The sequence below is a fragment of the Peromyscus californicus genome, unplaced genomic scaffold, assembly GCF_007827085.1.
Source record: "Peromyscus californicus insignis strain IS unplaced genomic scaffold, ASM782708v3 Scaffold_14__1_contigs__length_90479793_seg_2, whole genome shotgun sequence".
Classification (NCBI taxonomy): Eukaryota; Metazoa; Chordata; class Mammalia; order Rodentia; family Cricetidae; genus Peromyscus; species Peromyscus californicus.
The window spans coordinates 67,077,300-67,096,769 of NW_026294436.1; the positions used below are offsets into that span (position 1 = coordinate 67,077,300).

At 43.7% G+C, this 19,470-nt stretch overlaps 1 protein-coding gene across 2 annotated transcripts in view; it reads left to right on the top strand.

Annotated features, from left to right (window-relative positions):
* The first annotated feature begins 163 nt into the window (after positions 1 to 163).
* Tp53bp2 (tumor protein p53 binding protein 2) overlaps positions 164 to 19,470 on the top strand; it is a 57,259-nt gene continuing 37,952 nt past the window's right edge. Inside the window, exon 1 of one of the 2 annotated variants that reach the window (XM_052737862.1) lies at positions 164 to 445. In XM_052737862.1, the coding sequence (XP_052593822.1) occupies positions 419 to 445 (27 nt within the window). In that variant the 5' untranslated portion in view covers positions 164 to 418. The remainder of the gene's footprint in view (positions 446 to 19,470) is intronic. The other variant, XM_052737861.1, reaches the window with a different exon arrangement.

The following is a 19,470-nucleotide window of genomic DNA, read 5'->3' on the forward strand; positions in this document are numbered from 1 at the left end:
TCCGCCCCCTCCGGGCCCCGCCCCCAGAGTCTGCACATGCGCCCTCGTCGCCCCGGCCCGGCGCTCCCCCTCCCCTCCCTCGAGCCTCCGGGCGCGCCGCGGGCGGGGCCTGGCGGGAGGGGGCGGGGCCAGAGCGCCTCCGAGGGGGCCCGGCCGGGATTAGTTGGTTTCGGAGAGGAGGAGGAGGAGGAGGAGGGAGTCGCGAACGCCGAGACAAAGCCGCGTCGCGTCCCGGGGACCGGCGCGAGGAGTGGGCCCGGGGCTCGGTGGCGTCCCGGTCGGCTGAAGGGATTCGCGCGCCGCTGCCTTGCAACAGGTCGGCCGCCGGGTGCGCGGCCTCGTCCTCGCTCGGCTTCCCCGGGCCCGCGACCCCCGGGCCACTTCTGCTCGGCCAGGCCGCGGCCAGACCCCCGCTTCCATGCGGTTCGGGTCCAAAATGATGCCGGTAAGCGTGTGGGCGTGCTGGGGCCGGGGCGTGGGGCCCGGAAGTGTGCGGGGCGCGGGGGCCGGGTCAGCCGAGCCAGTCGAGCTCGGGGGTTCGGGACTCCGAGGATCCGTTCCGCCCGGTCCCCGCGAGGGTCGCGGTGCTGCCTCGCCGGTCAGGGCGACAGCTCTGGGCCGCCGCTCCAAACTTTGCCTCTCGGATTGAGACCTTTTAGGGGTTGTTTTGAAGGTCAAGAGCCAGAGAACCGGGAAGCTTGTTCTTTCTTTTAATTGTTTAAGCGTTTTACTTGGAGTGAAGCATAACGCTTGAAAAGGCTTGCCTTTCTTTTTCTTTATTTCTGCTGGTTCTCTTTCCCCCCCTTTGAATTTCGATCTGATGTTGGCGAGAGCAGCCAAGTCACACTATCTCTTTGTGGAAACAGGTTTTAGTAAACGTAACCTTAAAAGTTTTAGTTCGCAGGAAAACTTCTGTGCCTCGCTCCCACAGCTTGCTCTGCAAGACCTCGGAGGAAGTGGAGTGAGTTCTTTAGGCATCTGACTTGGTCACCAGACAGACCACAGGTGATCTGCAGGTTAGATGGAGATGTTTCCGAAAAGCCATTTTTCTTTAGCGAGAGCAAGATTTGGCTGGTTCTGGTGGCTCTTGTAGTGGATTTCCTCGTGGGTTCTATATTTGCTCCTTTCTCAGGCGGAATCATTCTTGCAACCAACTTGAATTCTTTTTTTAAATAATAATAATTTTTATATATTCTTTGCAAAGTTTATGTATTTTAATACCCATCCCTAACCACCCCCAACCCATGTTCGTATAGCTTTACTTGTTTAAGAAAACAAACAAAACAAAAAAAACTAAAACAACCCCTTTTTTTGCTTTTGTAAAATCCGTGGAATAGAGTGATGAAATCTGTGTGTGTGTGTGTGTGTGTGTGTGTGTGTGTGTGGTGTGTTTCTATTTTGTTTTGTTTTTGTAATTACACATGCAGAATATACTATATTGTCTTCTTGTCCCCTTGTGTTGTGGAAGAGTGTACATTTTTCTATCTTGTACATATCCATAATAATTTTATTTTGGGGGTTTAGATGGCTTGGCATGGTTTTTATTGGTAAGAGTCAAGGATTTGGAATTGTTAGCGTTTTGTATCTTCTGATTTAGTACTCATTTATGGAGTTAGGTTTGTGATGTGAATACCTCATAGTAAAATACATATCTTGATAATGATAGGTTTTGTTAACTCCCCACCCCCTCCAGCACCCCCCCTTCCCAGGGTTTCTCTATGTAACAGCTCTGGCTGTCGTGGAACTCACTTTGTATACCAGGTTGGCCTCAAACTCATAGATGCCTCTGCCTCCAGAGTGCTGGGATCAAAGGCCTGAGTCACCATGCTGGCTCTTTGTTAACTTTTTTATTCCTTGTGTTTTTTATTTCTTTGTTGTGAAAAAACTTTCGTAGGTTGTTTACCAGTTTTTTTTTTTTTTTTCTGAACAGTAAAAGGAAAAGAATAGGTGTTTTTGTTGTAGTGTGACTTCTTCCTGAAAGATCAGTTTAATATCAAGGTATCCTTTGTTTTGTTTTGTTTTTCTTTTTGCTTTATGTAGGGATGTTTTTCTCCCAACTACATAGCAGATCATCAGAATTCTTATAAGAAGTTACGAATCTTGGGACTAAAGTCACTTAAGTAGTGTGGTTCTGACTGCTTTTCTGATGTCAGAATGTAATCTTAATAGAACAGGTGTAGTGTACATGATGCCCTCTGGAATTTTGCGTAGCATTAGTAATCCCAGATGTTAAAAACAAAAACAAAACTGTTTCTCTGCTTCAGCATCTGTAACTTAGGGATGATAGAATACCAGTTCTTGGGGGTAGTTTGGAAGATTAGAGTTACTGTTTATGAAGGGAGGGATTAATACAGTGCCTGGCTTGGGATAGGTGCTGGCAAACTCCTGAATTGGCAACCATGATTACACATAAGATTTTTATTCTGTGATACATAAAAATATGATAGATTTTCATTTAGCAGCCTTGTGTTCTTTTTACAAAAGATTTATTGTATGTATATGAGTGTTTTCCTTGCATGTATGTCTGTGTATCACGCGTGTGCCTGGTGCCTACAGAGGTCAGAAGAGGTCATCAGGTCCCCTGGAACTGGAGTTGCAAATGGTTGTGAGCTGCTATGTAGATGGTGGGTATGGAACCCAAGACTTCTGTAAGAATAACAAGTTCTCTTAACTGCTAAATATCTCTCCAGCATGCAAGCCTCAGGTTGTATGTGCCTTTATACTTGTATTATCAGGGTATCTGAAAAGAAAACTTTTGTGTGTGTGGTAGGAAGGATGAAACCCAGGGCCTTGTATACATGCTAGACAAGCACTCTGTCACTGAGCTATAAAGCCCCTGAAAGTATATTTTGGTTCTTTGAGATAGACCTTGCTGTGCAGTACCTGGCTGGTGAAGTACCTACACCCAGGCTGCCCTTTAGCTCACGGCATTTCTCCTGCACCAGCATCTGGAATGCTGGGATAACAGGCATGGGCCACCATTCCCGTCCTAAAACCATTTTCTTAAATGTGGTTTTCATCTTTACCTTTTAAAAGACTTGGAGTTTTATTCTAATACAAGTCAGGTTTTGTTGTATTTTGTTACTACTTTGGAAAACTAAAAGTTTATCAGGAAAAGCATCATGCTAATGGAAAGATGGGCACTCAGAGCTAGACCAGTTGCCTTGATGTGCTTTTTTTTTAAATGTGGTAAAATATACATAATTTAAACTTTTACCTTTCTAACCATTTTCAAGAGCAGTTTTGTGCACTGAGTGTACTCCTTGGTTGGCTTTGGAAGGCATTCTGGAGTTCTGTTGCATTATATTAAATACACACAAAATGGTATTCATGTATTTTCTCACCCAATAGCACAGACTCAAGTAGTTTTCCTTTATGTGGGACATGAAGTGATAATTGGTTCCAAAGCCAGAAGTGAAGCTGCGTTTTAGCAGGCTAACTAAAAATAAGTCAGAATCACAGCGCTAATGAGAGGGTAGCTGTGCAAGTGGGAATGCTGATCGCTCTCGCTTTCAGCTACCTGCCGTGGTTAGCATCTCTTGTTCTGAGCTGTGCACCACTCAGTGAGGAGAGACTGACTTCGTAGTGGACACCTCACCGTCATTTGAGAAGGGCCGTTTGTGCCTGGACAGGGTGGCTCTTCAGTTTGCCATTCATTGTGACTGATTTTCAAACAGAGGCAATTATCCAAAACAAATTCTCACCCACTTGAAAATTATACTAAATTTCTTTCATTTATTACTTCCATTTTGTGAAGTATTATATTCCAACAAAAATACATTTTTATGAAAGAGCTTATTGAGCTCTGAAAGTGTTTACTGCTCTTTTCAGAGAACAGTTTCATAAAAATTTCATATCTGCTATTGAAGTGGTAAATTAAAAAGCAAAATCTTCCTGTGAAGAACTCCACCCTGTGATCGCCAGTGTCCCATAGAAGGCCAGAGGACTGGGATTTGCCTGTATGGAGCATTTGGACATACTTGTGTAGACAGTGGGGTGTGCTGTCCTGTGTTATCTGGCGGTACCTCGTACACAGTGTGGCTATTGTGAGTGAAGAACTGAACTTGAAAAATGATTTCATTTTAATTATGTTTAAATAGCTGTCTGTGCCTGGTGGTGACTGTTTTGTATTTGCAATCAAACCAAATGTCATCATACTACAGATAATCTTTCCAGACACACTAGCTTATTTTAAAAAGCTCAGTTGATCTGACCACGGCTTAGTTTTAAATTTGTGGCAATTTTTCCTGTCAGTGCTGCAGGGGCGTAATTACTTGGAGTTAGTTGTTTTGTAGCGCTGGAGAACAAAACCTGATTCTTTGAGCTCTGGCATCAAGAGTGCTAATTGGTTATCACGGTGATTCCTTTAGCGGTTTGACACCTGGTCAGCACTTTCTCTAGTCTGCAGTTCTGCTCTGTGCGATTTGTGAAGTCTACAGCCCAAAAGCTGAACTTCTGCTGAAGTACTGCATCTCCTTCTTTCTTTCTTTCTTTCTTTCTTTCTTTCTTTCTTTCTTTCTTTCTTTCTTTCTCTCCCTCCCTCCCTCCCTCCCTCCCTCCCTCCCTCCCTCCCTCCCTCCCTCCCTCCCTCCCTCCCTCCCCTTCTTTCTTTCTTTCTTTCTTTCTTTCTTTCTTTCTTTCTTTCGGAGCTGAGGACCGAACCCAGGGCCTTGTGCTTGCTAGGCAGCACTCTACCACTGAGCTAAATCCCCAACCCAAGTACTGTATTTTCAAAAGTCCAATTTTATTTGCAATATTTTCCAAACTGAAATTTTTTTTTTTTTGGTTTTTCGAGACAGGGTATCTCTGTGTAGCTTTGTGCCTTTCCTGGAACTCACTTGGTAGCCCAGGCTGGCCTCGAACTCACAGAGATCCGCCTGGCTCTGCCTCCCAAGTGCTGGGATTAAAGGCGTGCGCCACCACCGCCCGGCTGAAAAATTTTTTTTAAACTTAAAAAAAAAAAAAATCTTTTAAGCTACAGATGTGGGGGCTGGAGAGCTGGCTCAGTGGTTAAGAGCATTGGCTGCCCTTCCAGAGGACCTGAGTTTAATTCCCAGCACCCACATGGCAGCTCACGATTGTCTGTAACTCCAGTTCCTGGGATCCGATGCCCTCACACGGACACACATGCAGGCAAAACACCAGTGCACATAACATGAAAACAAACATTAAAAATGTTACAGATTTGGGCATCGAGCCTGGGTCAGTTCTGTGCTCTGAAAGACTCCCTCCAGCTGACCAGGACTGTAAGAAGGTAGTGCATGTTGGGTTTTATTCCAGAATGAAGTTTAGGCTCAGTTCTTAAAGATGACTTCCTGTGTCTAGAGTTGTAACTCTCAAAGGATGTTGAATCGTCTGTTTTTAAAAATGTACAAAAGATCCCGCATTTCACGTGTTTCAGTTTTGTGGCCTTGTGACTTCAATTATAGTATGTGTGATTTCACATTTGAATTTTTTTTTCTTTTTTGATTTTCAGAGAAGTCAGATTTAAGACAGTATAAAGAAATGTCAGCAAGTATGCACTGCCCCATATTTTCAGAATTAAAGAGAATTAGCTTATCTGGAAGGGACCTTGGAGGATCATTCTTAGTCTTCTAGGAAGAGCTGGCGGTCCCCGCTTCCCAGCGGACCCTAGGAACAGTGAGGACTTTGGTGCTCTTTATCTCTTGGTGATCTACCACAGGTGGCCTTCTTTTAAAAGGCGCATGGAGCCCTTGTGAAGTTAGCACCTTGACTAGGTTTTCTTCAGCTCAAGCAGGAGAACTTTGTAGCAGTGCATGCTGGTCCAGTATGTCGTCATGTGTTAGGAACCTCTCCCTAGGTTTCTCCACTAACAAATGTCTCAAAGAGCTAAAAGTATGGGCTGTAAGAGCTTAGGAATCCAGAGTGTTCTTTTTGGTTCATGCCACCTCATCAGGCCGAACACTAATTAAATACTGGGCTTTGATAGTGTGCTAGGTACTAAACAGAACATTTTTCTCTTATCAGTTAGAATTGAGAAAATGTAGATAAAATGACCACATTTGAAATGTCTTCTTAGTTGGAGTGGTAAGTAAGACTTTTCAGATCCTCCATCTGTACTGAATGTAGAGGTGTTGGTCACAGGCACTCCGTAGAGAAGGAGGCAGGAAGCAGGAAGCAGTGGCACTAAACACCAAGGAATGTTCTGCCAGAGAGGTGCTGAGTTCAAGTTTTAGATTGTGGGTAAGAAACTTAGCAAGTATGCTTTTGGGTGGTTTTACTTTTTTTCTATGTAAAATAATTTAAAAGCTAATTTACTTACAATATACTAGCACCAAATTGCCATTGAAAATGCCCAGTTGACCTACCGAACTTCTGAAAGACATATTAATTGCTTTCTCAGAAAAATTTTAAAAAGATTTAATTTAAAAAATATGTGTTTGTATGTTTCTGCATGAGGGTATGTACATATGAGTGCAGGTGCCTGTAGATCCCCTGGAGCTGGAGGCACAGTGGTTCATAACCTGGGTGCTGGGAATTGAGCAGTATATGTTCTTAACTCCTGAGCCATTGCTCCAGCCCCTTAGAAATTAGGGCAGTTTCAAACACATCAACTAAAAGCCCCATAGAAAAGTACTATTATAGAAAACCACAATGAACAATTATAAAGTACCGATTTAAGCTACTAGTGATAATAAAAAAGATGGTTAGGGCACTTTACTGATCTTCCACTGTGGGACAATCTGCTTGAGAACCTGGAGTTGGAGGTGGGGTGAGGTGGGAGGTAGGGTGACAAGCTCCTATCTAGAGCCCCTTTGTCTAACACAGCCCAGTGACTAGAGAGGTCTTTCTAGCTAGTCTCCTTGTTACACAGTGATGTTGATCTTTCCATGTTCCTTCAACAGAATTTGAAGCTCAAAGTGGTTTCAGTAATTTGCTTCTGGCCGTTCCATTGAAGTGAGGTTTGAACTAGCTGTTTGCAAATACATGCTCTGTTCAAGCTTGCAAGCGCTTGGGCTAGTACTTACAGAGCAAACAGTTGCCATGTTATTTTGGCTAACGGCTAATGATAACTTCAAAAATGGCTCTTCAGAGGCTAGAGAGAGGGCCCAGTGGTTAAGGGCACTTGCTGCTCTTCCAGAGGACTGGATGGCTTCCCAACACCCAAGTCAGGTGGCTCATGACAGCTCCTGCCCCTGGGGATCCGATGCCCATTTCTGGTCTCCATATGTATGTACTCTTTCTCACATACACATATACACATAAATAAAAATACATTTTAAAAATTTTCTCTAGAATGTAACTAATTTTTGAAGTAGAAAAAGAAAATGGAGATTTTTCTATTTAAATGCACACTAAATGAGAAGATTGGTAGATCTCTTACCAAGTTCCCATTGAAAGGGAGGTGGTTACCAGCCCCTAAGTAGAGGAAGGATCTCAGTGGCCTTTAAAAAAAAAAATCCCCCTCTACTACTATAGAAAGCTTAGACCTTTCTCATTCATAGGAAGAGAGAAGGGGCTTACTAATTCTCTTTTTATGAGGGATGTTTAATCAGTCTCCTGCAGTGGTAGTTTTCAACAGAGTGTGAAGGAAAACAAAACAAAAGGGTCAGAGACTGGGATGGAGGCCCTGGGAGATGTTGAAGTCAGGAAACTGAAATGGCTGGGCTCCTTCTACAGCCATCTCCAACTGGTGGGTTAGGGTTAGGGTTAGGGTTAGGGTTAGGGTTAGGGTTAGGGTTAGGGTTAGGGTTAGGGTTAGGGTTAGGGTTAGGGTTAGGTCAAAAGGACCTGAAGAAGTGTGGAGATGGAGGTAGGTCGGAGCACCTATTGTGTTCTCAGGCCTGTCTGTGTGGTGAGTTCACTGAGGACTGATTTGGATGGAATCATGATTGGATCGTGTCTCTTCATTTTTTTCTTATGATGGCTGTTTGGGGACAGCACATGTTCAATATATGTTAAGTGAATGTCCTCAGTATTTCAGGCTCCTTTCTGAGTGTCGTGGACAGAACAGAATAGGACATCTTTCAGGGAGACTACCTTTCATGGAGTTTGGGGAGGTTGAGACACATGTAAAAGGAAGCAATGGCATTAGATGGGATTTAAGTTAGGTTAATGTGACCGGGTGGCTGCTTTATATCGGGTAGCCAGGGAAGTGACATTTCTACTGGACCTACATGGCAGGAAGAGATGAGCTAACAATGAAGATTTCCACATGGAGCATTTCAAGTGTGTGGGGGCAGACGTCCATCATCAAGTGTTGGAAACCAGCTAGGCCAGAGCTTTGAGGGCAGGGGGAGAGTGGCAGGAAGTGAGGTAGAGAGCTGGCGGCATGTGGATTTCCTGTGGAAGGGTTGTAGTAGCCACTCGAGGAGTGCAGGATAGTGAGAGCTGGCATGATCTAACGACAGGAAAGCTTGTTCCTTGGCTGTGTGGAGAAGGGCTTCTAGGGATGCCATGGGGAAAGATGGGATGTCAAGGCTGCAAGAACACTGGGAAAAATGAACAAAAGGCTCAATTTGCCACATGAAGGGCCCAGCCGATGGTAGGAACTAGTTGTAGATTGAGTGTATATAGTTTGCCACTTGCTCTTCTAGCTTGCCTCAGGTGACATTGAGGGGTGTGTGGGGTGAGAGGAGAAATGGTAGACTTCCTAGGGTTGAGAATCAGAACAAGGTGGGGATGGAGCTATTTACCTGTCATTCACTTCTTCACTTTAAAACATAGAAACCCCATGGTTATTTATTTTAAAAATGTATTTTGTCTGAATGTATGTCTGTTTATCATATGCATGCCTAGCGCCTGTGGAGTCCAGAAGATAGTGTCAGATCCCCTGGAACTGGAGTTACAGACATTGTGAGTGCTGGGAATTGAACCCAGGCCCTCTGAATAGCAGTCAGTGCTCTTAACCACTGAGCCATCTCGCCAGCCCCACAGCTTGCTTCTTACTTTTGAGATAGGATCTCCATAAGTTGCCCAGTCTAATTTGAACTCTTTTTGTGGCCTTGGTAGGCCTTAAATTGACAGTCCTCTTTTCTCAGTTTCCTAAATACCCAGTGGGGTTATTTATAGCATGTGCCACCGGGCCCAGCTAACTTTCTTAATTGACAAAGTGTTCACGTTAACATGCCCTTCCAGCCTTGTCAGTGCCTTAGGAAGTGTTTGACCACAGCCATGTTGCTCTGGCAGCTCTGAATCCTGCCTAATTGACTTCCTTTTGCTTTGAAATCAGTGCTGTTTTCATGTTCCTAATGGGAACAAAGTAGACAGAGACCTAAGGAAGCCAAGTCAAGTTGACTTTAAAAACTGTCTCCTCATGTTTTCTCATCACACAAGCTGTAGATGATGACAGCTAGTCTGTAAGATGCAGGTAATGTTTGATAAATGCATTCATTTTATGAAGTAGAGACACTAGTTTGAACAACAGGGTTGTTTTCGTTTTCTGTTTGGTGTGTGTGTGGGATCTGTTTGGTGTGTGTGTGGGCTCTGTTTGGTGTGTGTGTGGGATCGTGCATGCCATGGTGCACTTGTTGATATCAGGGGACAACTTTCAAGGGGAAGGTTCTCTCCTCCAGTGGGTTCTGGAGATCCAGCTTGGCTGTCAGGCGTACACAGCATGCACCTTTAGCTGCTGAGCTGTCTTGCTGGCCCCCAACGCTATTATTAAAGGTAGCTCGGTACTTTGGTATTTTGGTTGTTGCTCTCTAGAGCCTGAAATTCACGCTCCTTCCTTCCTTTCATTTTCTTTCAACTATTTCGTCAGTGGCGGTTAGACCCTTTATCTTCAGTCTCCTTTTCCTTGGGTTTATGCAATGCTCACCGTGGCCATTATTTTTGCTCCAGTGTATACAAAACTGTGTGTTCCTTGTGGCCTTTCTGAGAAACACTGTTTTCCCCTCTCCAGGATCCTTCAGGACAGGCCTCTAATACAGCATAATAAATACTTGATTTCAAGTGTCTTTGTTATCTAGCCCAATGAAATTAAGCCTTTGTGTCAAGGGTTCATCCCATTTCAGAAGTTTTAGCTGCCTACAGGAACTGACCAAAAAATTCAAAATCCCCAAGTCATCATTTAGAAGGGAGTGTCTGGTCACCCTTACTGCTATTTCATGTTCCTAAGGAATCTCATTAGGGTGCCACAGGGCTGCAGGGGTGTTCAGTTTTTCTCTTGCTCACAGCACGTGAATCCTTTTGCATCTTCCTGTTCATAGCCAGCTCTGCTCCATTGGACTCGGCCATCTTTCCGTGTGAAGGGTAAAATGAAACATGTAATAGCACCTTCATGTAAGACAAGTCACGCAGTAACACAGTAGCAATGCCCCCTGTGGGAGAGAGCATAGCAACGTTGATCTTACAGGATAGTTGTAGGCAGGAAGAATTCATTAGATGTGTATTTTGCTCCTTTTAATTTATTTGTGATTATGACAGCTACTGGAAAGCAGAGTGACTTCAGGAGACATTGCTTTGGATGATGTATTTAAACTTGGACTGAATTCAGTTTTCGATAGAGTTGAAAAGAAAGTTTTTAAATTTGTCTCCAAATTTAGGTGGTATTCTATCCTTCATTTGAAACATTATCTAGCTTTGGAAATGCTCCCTTTGAAGTAATGCTGTGTTTATGGATAACTGTTTCTTGAGGCACACACACTGACCATTGTATTCCCGTCTCCTGTAAGTGCCCCGATCCTCCATGGAGTGTTGACTCTCTGACTTGGTGTCGTTAGTTCACTCAGGCAGACACAGATTGCAGTTACTGTGTGTAAGGGCTGAGTGAACTCGGGGAGTGGGATGTAGTCGGGGAAGGCTGAGTGGTTGACTGGCAAAGAGAGCATTTCCCTCTGCTGCGCTGGGGTGTTTGTGTAGGAGCAGCTAGAGGAGGTTTTACGGTCTGAGTTAGTGTAAAATTGTAGGGCTGGCTTCAACATGAGGGGATGGGCAGGGGCTGCAGATGAGCTGTTCTAGGAGAGAAGTGAAGAAAGTGTGGAGTTTAGATGTCTTACTTGGTGACTTGAAGCTACTACGGTGGAGCTGATCATTTGATGTAAGTTTTAGGTATTTTTGTTCCTTCTTCATGCAGGGTATTACTGTGTAAGCCAGACTTGGCGTGATTCTTCTGCCTCCGGGCCTTGGTTGCTGAGATTATAGGTGTGAGCTACCACACTCAGTTGAGCTTTAAGCACATAGCACCCTGATCCAAAAACCTCCAAAATCTGAAATCTTTGAGTGTGGACAGAATGTCATGAGTAGTAAATTTCACCCCTGACCGCATGTGAAACATTGCAATTAAAAAGGCAACCTTTATGCTGTATGTACAGGTGTATATAAAACACATGAATTTTATGTTTATACCTGAGTCTCTTTAGTAAGACTTTCATGGGTATTTGCAAATACCCCAAAATACAGAAACAAAGCAAATTCTGAAACACTTGTAGTTCTAAGCCTTTTGGGTAAGGAGCAAACCTTCATTTTCTATAATTGAATTAGAATTATCTGAAATTACCAAAATATGCAAACCTGATTTCCCCAGCAATAAAGCCTACATTCTTTATCCCTTTAAAAATAAACATTTTATTTATTATATTTATGTGTGTGGGTGTTTTGCCTAGATGTATGTCTGTGCACCGTGTAATGCAGTGCCCATAGAAGGCCGAAGAAGTGGGGACTGGAGTTACAGACAGTTTTGAGCTGCCATGTGGGTGATGGGAATGAAATGAGGGTGTTGTGGAAGAGCAGCTGGTGCTCTTAATCGCTGAAACATCTCGCTTGTCTAACACTTTCTCCTTCACCTTCCACAGTTCATCGGTGTAGTATTAATCTTTCCATTCTGCCCCGAAGGAGGCAGTTTTTCATTCCTGTATTCCTCTTACTTGAACTGTGTGTGCGCGATAAGCTCTCAATCCATGAAGTTAGCAAGGAGTTGGGGTGAAGAGGAAGACAGAACCAGGAGCTTATTTGGAGTGACTGACTTTGATAAGACACCATGCCGAAAGTTGAGTATAGAAACAGCTGTTAAGTTGCCCATATAGAGGAATGGTTGTGTTACCAGAAAGCAAAGACCAGAGGCTCCTTGCTTATAAAACACTATTTTTCATGTATAATGCTTTTTTGCTTTAATTAAAATAATCACAATTTATTGTGTAACTCCCCATGTTTGATTATTTTAGAAAATGATCATTTACTCTACATGGTATTGAATGAATGACAACATGTTTTAACTTTCTCACAGAGTTTTGTTCAAATTGATGCTTCATGTGTTAATAGCCAGGTTCTAACTTCTTGTAAGTGGTCCAAGAAATAGTTGATGATGTAAAAAAATATCCATTGGCTATGATTTTGTGATTTTGCTTTAAATAACTCAGATTAGCTGATAGACACTGATAGATTTAGGTTAAAAGTATGCCAGCATAAAAAGCAGTATATTCAGTGAGCACAGAAGAGTTTTAATATGATCGAATCTTAATAGAAGATTGGTAGGTCGGACTCATGGCAATTGATGAGGACTTTCAACATAGCCTGATAGCCCAGGACAGACTCCAGAGGGGAAGAAAGAGCTCAGCAAGCATGCTAGACTGTTGTGAGCAGCAGGAAGGCTGGGAAGGCACTCAGAGATGAAGTATGCCTGGGGCTCCTGAAAGAGATTCCATATCCACTGAGACCCCATATGCTGCCCGCTCAGAGATTGGAGTAATCCCACAGTGACTTCATGCAGGGGCTGGGACAGAGCATGCCTGCCTGAGAAAGCCAGCTACGTGCTCTGATATACTCCCTGCCAGCAGAGTAACCACAGGAGCAAGAGACTGACTGGAATGATCTGATCTGCATTAGAAACTCCTCAAGTGTTGTATAGCTAGCTGTGTTCAGGCTGAAAGTCCCCATGAGAGTTTGAGAGATGGAAGGAAACTTTGGTTGATGGTGCTGTGTGTGTGTGTGTGTGTGTGTGTGTGTGTAGCCCAGGCCCAGGCACATGGTAGACCTTTGCTCTGCTCTTGTGCAACACCATAGTCCTTAATGTTATTTTTTTATTAAAAAATCTAATACACACACATACACACACACACACACACACACACACACACACACACACACACACACACACCCTTTTTGAGTCAGTGTTTGGAAAGGTATTTTTGCAGGGCTGGCTTAAAAGGAGTTTTGCGGCATTCTTCTCCAGAAAGCAGTCTGGGGCTTTCTTGGGGTGAACATAGCAAAATAGCAAACTGGAGGGATATTTTACATTTTTCTTCACAGAGGAATAAGAAACCCTTCAGCTTTCCTCTAAATCTCAGCACTAGCTTAATTACCTACCAGTTTTTGGGAAATTGCTTATTCGTTGGGAAATTGGAAAAGGATTTTTGTTCTTTTTATAGATTGCTCATTTTTCTTGGAAGGGCAGGCCTTTCTCCTTGTACACCTGACTTCCTATAGCTAAGTCTAGGGTAAGTGTGAGTTTTCACAAATGGCAACTCTGAAGGTACACTGGTCAGCCTTTACTTCCTGGTACAACAAACATCTTACACCAAGGTTCCAGTTTCCTTCCCCTGTGACATCACGTGGCTTTAACACCAAATGAATGGGCTGTTACAGTGGCCCAGTGAGTAAAGGTCCTTGTTGTCACCCTGACAGCCGAGCCGCATTTGATCCCAAGGAGCCGTATGGTGGGAAGAGAAAACCAATATCTGCAGGTTGTCTTTTGACCTCCACACATACAGTGACACGTGTGTGCTACCTCCAATAAATAAATAACCTCTAAGTCAAGGGAATAAACTTAAACCTCGGTCTCAAAGTCAATTCCTTACAGTGCCCTAGCCAGTGTTCCACTGTGTGTCCTCTTGGAGAGGTTGCTCCTACTTCCGTCTGAAATAACTCTCTTTGAAAACGAAGCGTTCTTATGCCAGTGACATGACATTAATTACAGTGAATGCATGTTCCATCACAATGAAGCTGTAGACTAAGTCTGTGGCCTGTTCTTTTAAACTGAGTGTTATCTGCACCCTTGTGTTTCTGGAAGTTCTGTGTAGATATGTCTTTGGCACAAACTAGTGTGCAGTGTCCTGGGGTTGCATTTTATCCTTTGCTGCATGTTTCCCTCTATGGTCACTGGAAGAGGCAGAACCAAGCAATAATCGTATTAGGCATGATTTCAAGCTGGAAATTATTTTTAAATTTTCAACAATAATATAATTGGAAGTTAAAATTCTCCTGCCTCAGCTTCCCAAGTGTGAATGTTACCACGTCTAACTCTGAAATTTGTTTCATTTTTTTTAATCATGGTGATTTAAAAGTCACTTGATCTGAACTAAACAGTAACTGCTTTATTTGTTTCTGCTTTATTTCTGGGAATTAAATTGTAGTTTGAGACTATGTGGATCATCTAGGAGAGCACATTTGTAAAGCAAAGCTGACAGTAGGTAGGTAGCAGTGTGCAGCATGGACATGCCTTCAGCCTTCACTTACCCCACATAGCTGGTTCAGCCCGCTGTCGCTCCTCTCCCTTCTCTTCTTCAAGCAGAGGAGGAGGAGAGGAGGTGATAGTCCTGGAAACAAGTCTGCATTTCATTCTCTTTAGTGTTTGAAATAGAATCATAGGTTGTCACATTAAAACTCATCATTGTGGCTAGGTTTTAAGTTGAGAGATTTGAAGTAATATTTAACCTTTATAACTTGGGTGAATACTTAGGCTAAGGAAATGTTTGACATAACTTTAAAAGAATGTTTCAAAAGTGTAGTAACTTCATTTTGTTCTCATGTCTTCTAAGAGGAGAAAGAGGCAATTCTCTATCTTCTTCCTGAGGCCCTTGGCAACCACGGATCTATTGTTGCTATTATTATTATTATTATTATTATTATTATTATTATTATTTTAATTATTTGCCTCCAGGGGTCTCACAATCAATCCAAGTTCCTTGTTTTGGCCTTTCATAATGGTTCTTGGTAGGTTTCAGACCAGTTGTGCACCATCCAGGACTTGTTAGACATGAAGGAGTCTTGATTCCCTTCCCATATCTGCTGAATCAGAACCTGTCGGGGCCAGGCTAGCAATCTGTGTTGACCTACCCTCTGTCCTTGCCAGCCTTTTAGAACCTCTGCCCATAAAGACTTGCATGCTGTTTTCCACTTGCTCCTGTGATCTTTTCTTCTTCCTCTCTCTACAGAGATTTCATTTTCCACAGATGTGACCGGCTGTTTCCTCCTGAGGCCTTTGTTCTCTGTGTGGCATCCTTGCCCGACCTTAGCTGGGCTTGTGCCTCATCTCTTAGATGGTGGCTGCCTGCTTAAGAGCCCTCCCAGCATTGTGGAGAAGAGCTCGGCTCTTCAGCTGGCATTTGGTTCCCCTATGGTTCCCTCCTCTCTCTCACCTTGTGTCTTAGGAAGGTGACTTGTGCATGTGCACCAGAGCTCCCTAGCCATCTGGCTCTCCTTGGGGTTGCCCAGCAGGAAATAGGAGAGAGAGAGGGAGCTCCCCGCTGTGTCTTTTCCACATAGATTTTGTGTTCTTCTGTAATCCCCCTTCTCTCCTTCCTGCATTTGTTCAGTATTAACTATTTCACCAGATTATTTCTACGTTAGAGTCCAGACCATAGATCATCTATAAATGTTGAGTGAATAGAAAGGACATTGAATCAGAAGTAGACTGGTGGTGGCTGGTTGTAACTGAAGGTGTCCGCCTCTAGTTTGCTGTATACTATGTGCAAGACCATTTAGAGATACCCGATAGAACTTAACTGAAATAAGCTGAGGGTAAGATGATGTGTTGTGGGCAAAAAAAGTTCTCTGAAAGGCAGAACTACTGTCAGTGACAAGTGCGTCCCATGTGGCTGTTGAGCAAAGTCTCTGGAGGAAATCAGCGTGTGTTTGGGTCTTGGCTTTCCATTTCATAGCTGTACGACGTGCAGACTTTAACTTAGTCTCTGTGCTTCAGGGTGTTACTGTCTGCAGCATTTGATGTGTGTTGTGTGCTACAGGCACACTGACAGAGACCACCCTTGACTGCATGACACTCACATTTGTAATGGATGGAAAGCCGAGGACTGGCAGGTACAGAATCTATGCAGAGGCGGTGGCTAGTGTGTGTGTGTATGTGTGTGTGTGTGTGTGTGTGTGTGTGTGTGTGTGTTTGATGTTGGAATTTTAGGTGGGATTGCCAGGGAAGATGTTACTGAGAGGGTGACAGCTGTGTAGACAGAAGGGGAGGCAAGTCAGGCTGCTTAAGAACATGCTCAACAGGAACAGTGAGTGCAGACTTCTAGTGGGTACAGGCCTGGCCTGTTGTGTAACAGCTTGGAGGACTGTGGTAGAGCGGAGACTCTGGGTAGAAGTGAGGAGTTGTAAAATTAATGGTGGCAATGTTGTTGGTGTAGGCAGGACACATGGTCTTGTCTGTAGTCAGTGTTGGCTTTTATTGTGGCACCTGATTAAATGGCAGTTCTTAGGCAGCATAAAACTCATTTTAAAGAAAAGATTGTTGGGCTGGAGAGATGGCTCAGCAGTTAAGAGCATTGGCTCCTCTTCCAGAGGTGCTGAGTTTAATTTCCAGCAACCACATCATGGCTCACAACCATCTATAATGAGATCTGGTGCCCTCTTCTGGCATGCAGGCAGAACATTGTATAATATTTATTATATACATAATAAATAAATCTTTAAAAAAAAGATGAATGTTTCAGGGAGGTGCCTTTCCTAAGTACTCTGTAGAACGAATGTGGAGTTCTAATTAGATCTTTCCAGGAAGCCAACCAAATGCCATTGCTGGTTCAGATTGAGGATTTAGCACAGGTACTAGATCACCACAGCTAGTCTTTATGGGGAAGAAAGGTGTTGGTTCAGGAGCTTGCCGTTCACACCAGTGTTAACTCCATGGGGCAGGTACCCCGGGAGGAGCACTTCTCTCATATTCTTATAGTAGTTATGCTTTTAAATAGCAGAGCCATAGGCAGGCGGTGGTGGCGCACGCCTTTGATTCCAGCACTCGGGAGGCAGAGGTAGGCGGATCTTTGTGAGGCCAGCCTGGTCTACAGAGTGAGTTCCAGGACAGCCAGAGCTACACAGAGACACCCTGTCTCAAAAAAACAAAACAAAACAAAACAAAACAAAAACAAAAACCCCAAAAAACCCCAGAGCCATTGGTTTTCAGAAAGTGGAAGGCTAGATTGCTATTAAGTTGGGGTGGCTGGCCAAGTGGAGGACTTCCTGATATCTTCCTGCCAAAAGCAGGGACAGCTTGAAGAGTAGAGGATGGGCCAGAAAGAGCTGTACTCTGACCTTGTCTCAGTGGCCAAGGAGATCACTGCTCTGAGTCTTTTCCTCATTGAGAAAGAGAAAATAATACCTGGTCTGTTTGTCTGAGAGTTGGTGTAAGGCTGATGGATAATGCCTGTGAAGGTAGCAGGCAGGGCAGAGTGCACAGAGGTGCTCTTATGTAACAGTGTTTATTTGCTGGCGGGCTGTGTTTAGTGCATCTTCTTCCATCTGGCGTTGCTATAATTGAATAAACAGCGTCAAGTCTCACACTTACAGTGAAGCTTTAAACTTCAGAGAAAGTTTTCGTGTGGGTGGGGAGTATGGAGAAGTTCTACTTAATACTGTGCCGCTGTGGTTAAGTATGCTGGGTTTTCTGGCCCAGCAGCAACAGAGTAGCATTCTCTGAGCTTGGTTAATCTTTTTCCCAGTGTTGTTAAGGAGCTGTGTGTAAGGAGCTTCTGTGCTGCCTTGTTGGTTAAGTTGAGACTTTCTGACTCCACATCTTCATGTGGGACAGTTATCAGAACGCACAACACCTGAGGTAATTAGCTTGAACACATTGGGTTTGTACTGGACGTCTTGACAGCATTCCCCCTTTATAGGGTCTGTTTACTACTTTAACAGAATCCACTTCTACTGTTTCTGGATTACTGTGTATGTGATAGGTGTTTATGGAAGTTAGGAGATGCATTTGCAAAAAGTGGAGACGAAGTCCCCAAGGAAATGGGCTTTAGCATACTGAGGAGCAGAACCCAGGTCTCTCCTCATCTTCTGGTCCTCTGTGATGTCTGAGTCCGTTTCTGTCACTGTCCCTCCTCAGTGCTGCCCTTTTATGAAGAGCCTAGTGCAGCTTTCTCACTGGGATGATGGCCAGAGAAGTTTCAGCCTGCAAGGGTGGTCAGGTGACTTTTGGCAAACGCTCTAGCTCTGTAATGGTAAGGTGTCACTGTGACCAGGGTGTGGATTCTACTCACTTTGCTTTTTTTCCTATTGTAGTCATAAACCCCATACTTGGTTTATTTGTTTGTTCAAGACAGGGTTTCTTGGACTAGCCCTGGCTATCCTGTAATTCGATCTGTAGACCAGGCTGGCCTTGAACTCAGAGATTGCCTACCTCTGCCTCCTGAGTGCTGGGATTAAAGTTGTGCACCATCACTGCCCAGCCAACCCCATGCTTCCTCCGTGGTCAGCATAGTCTCATTTGGTTACTCTGAAAGACAGTACCTGATCTATTGTTTATCAAGGTCCCATACTCTCTGCATCCCTTCCTCATCTGGAATGGAGGTGGGATAGCGCCTTACAAGTGTTACTCTTCATACTGATATGGGACAGTTCACAGGGAGCAGGTGTTCATGGGATTGGATGACTTGCATTGCCATCAAACATTGTCTGCATCTTGTTAGTTTCTTCAGCATAGAAATTAACAAAATTTTAAAAATAATTTAATAGGCATACTTTGGTAGCAGTGCTTTTTAAGATTTTTTTTTACTAGGGGAAATATTTACAATGAGTTGTAATTGTCTGTTGGACTGAATTTATATACACGATCAGATAGGTTTTGGTATACTAGCTAATTTCTACTTGTTAATGAAATCTATACTTGTTAATGAAATCTATACTTGTTAATGAAATCTATACTTAAGAGTAGGTATTGGATTTGATTGAAACATTTCAGTTTAAAATTTTTGGGACTAGTTAATGTATGCACATGATCTAAAAATAAGTTTTCCTTCTGTGATCTGGTTTCTGTTTCTTATCCCTAGCATCAGAATATGTACTTAACTTTATTTTTATAAATCCTTCCAAAAAGAAGTGCACTGGTGTGTATGTTTGTAGCATTCACGCCTGAGAGATCATCCCATTGAGGCCGAACTTAGTGTGGACGCTGATTAGTGTAGAGCACTGCAGTCCAGAATTCCCAAACTACACAATCCTCCTGCCTCTGCTTCCTGAGGAGCTTGACTACAGGTGTGTTCTACCTCATCTGGCATGGATGACATCTTTAATTAACCCTGAAAGGATTCATGAAAAGATCTCTTTGATGTCTTGGTCTAGCTACATTTTTGCTTAAACAGTACAGATCAAACTGGCAGACAAAAGTTTGCTTTGCCCTTCTGTCTGGAGGCTGCCTAATGGCTGTCCTGTGGTGGTTCCCTTCAGTCGGCAGTATCTGTGGAAGGACAGGGACCCAAGCTTTGGGCCCAGCCAGCCCCCTGCACTTTCTTTCAGGGCCAGGATCTGGGGGGATGCTGTGCGGGCAGACACAACAGG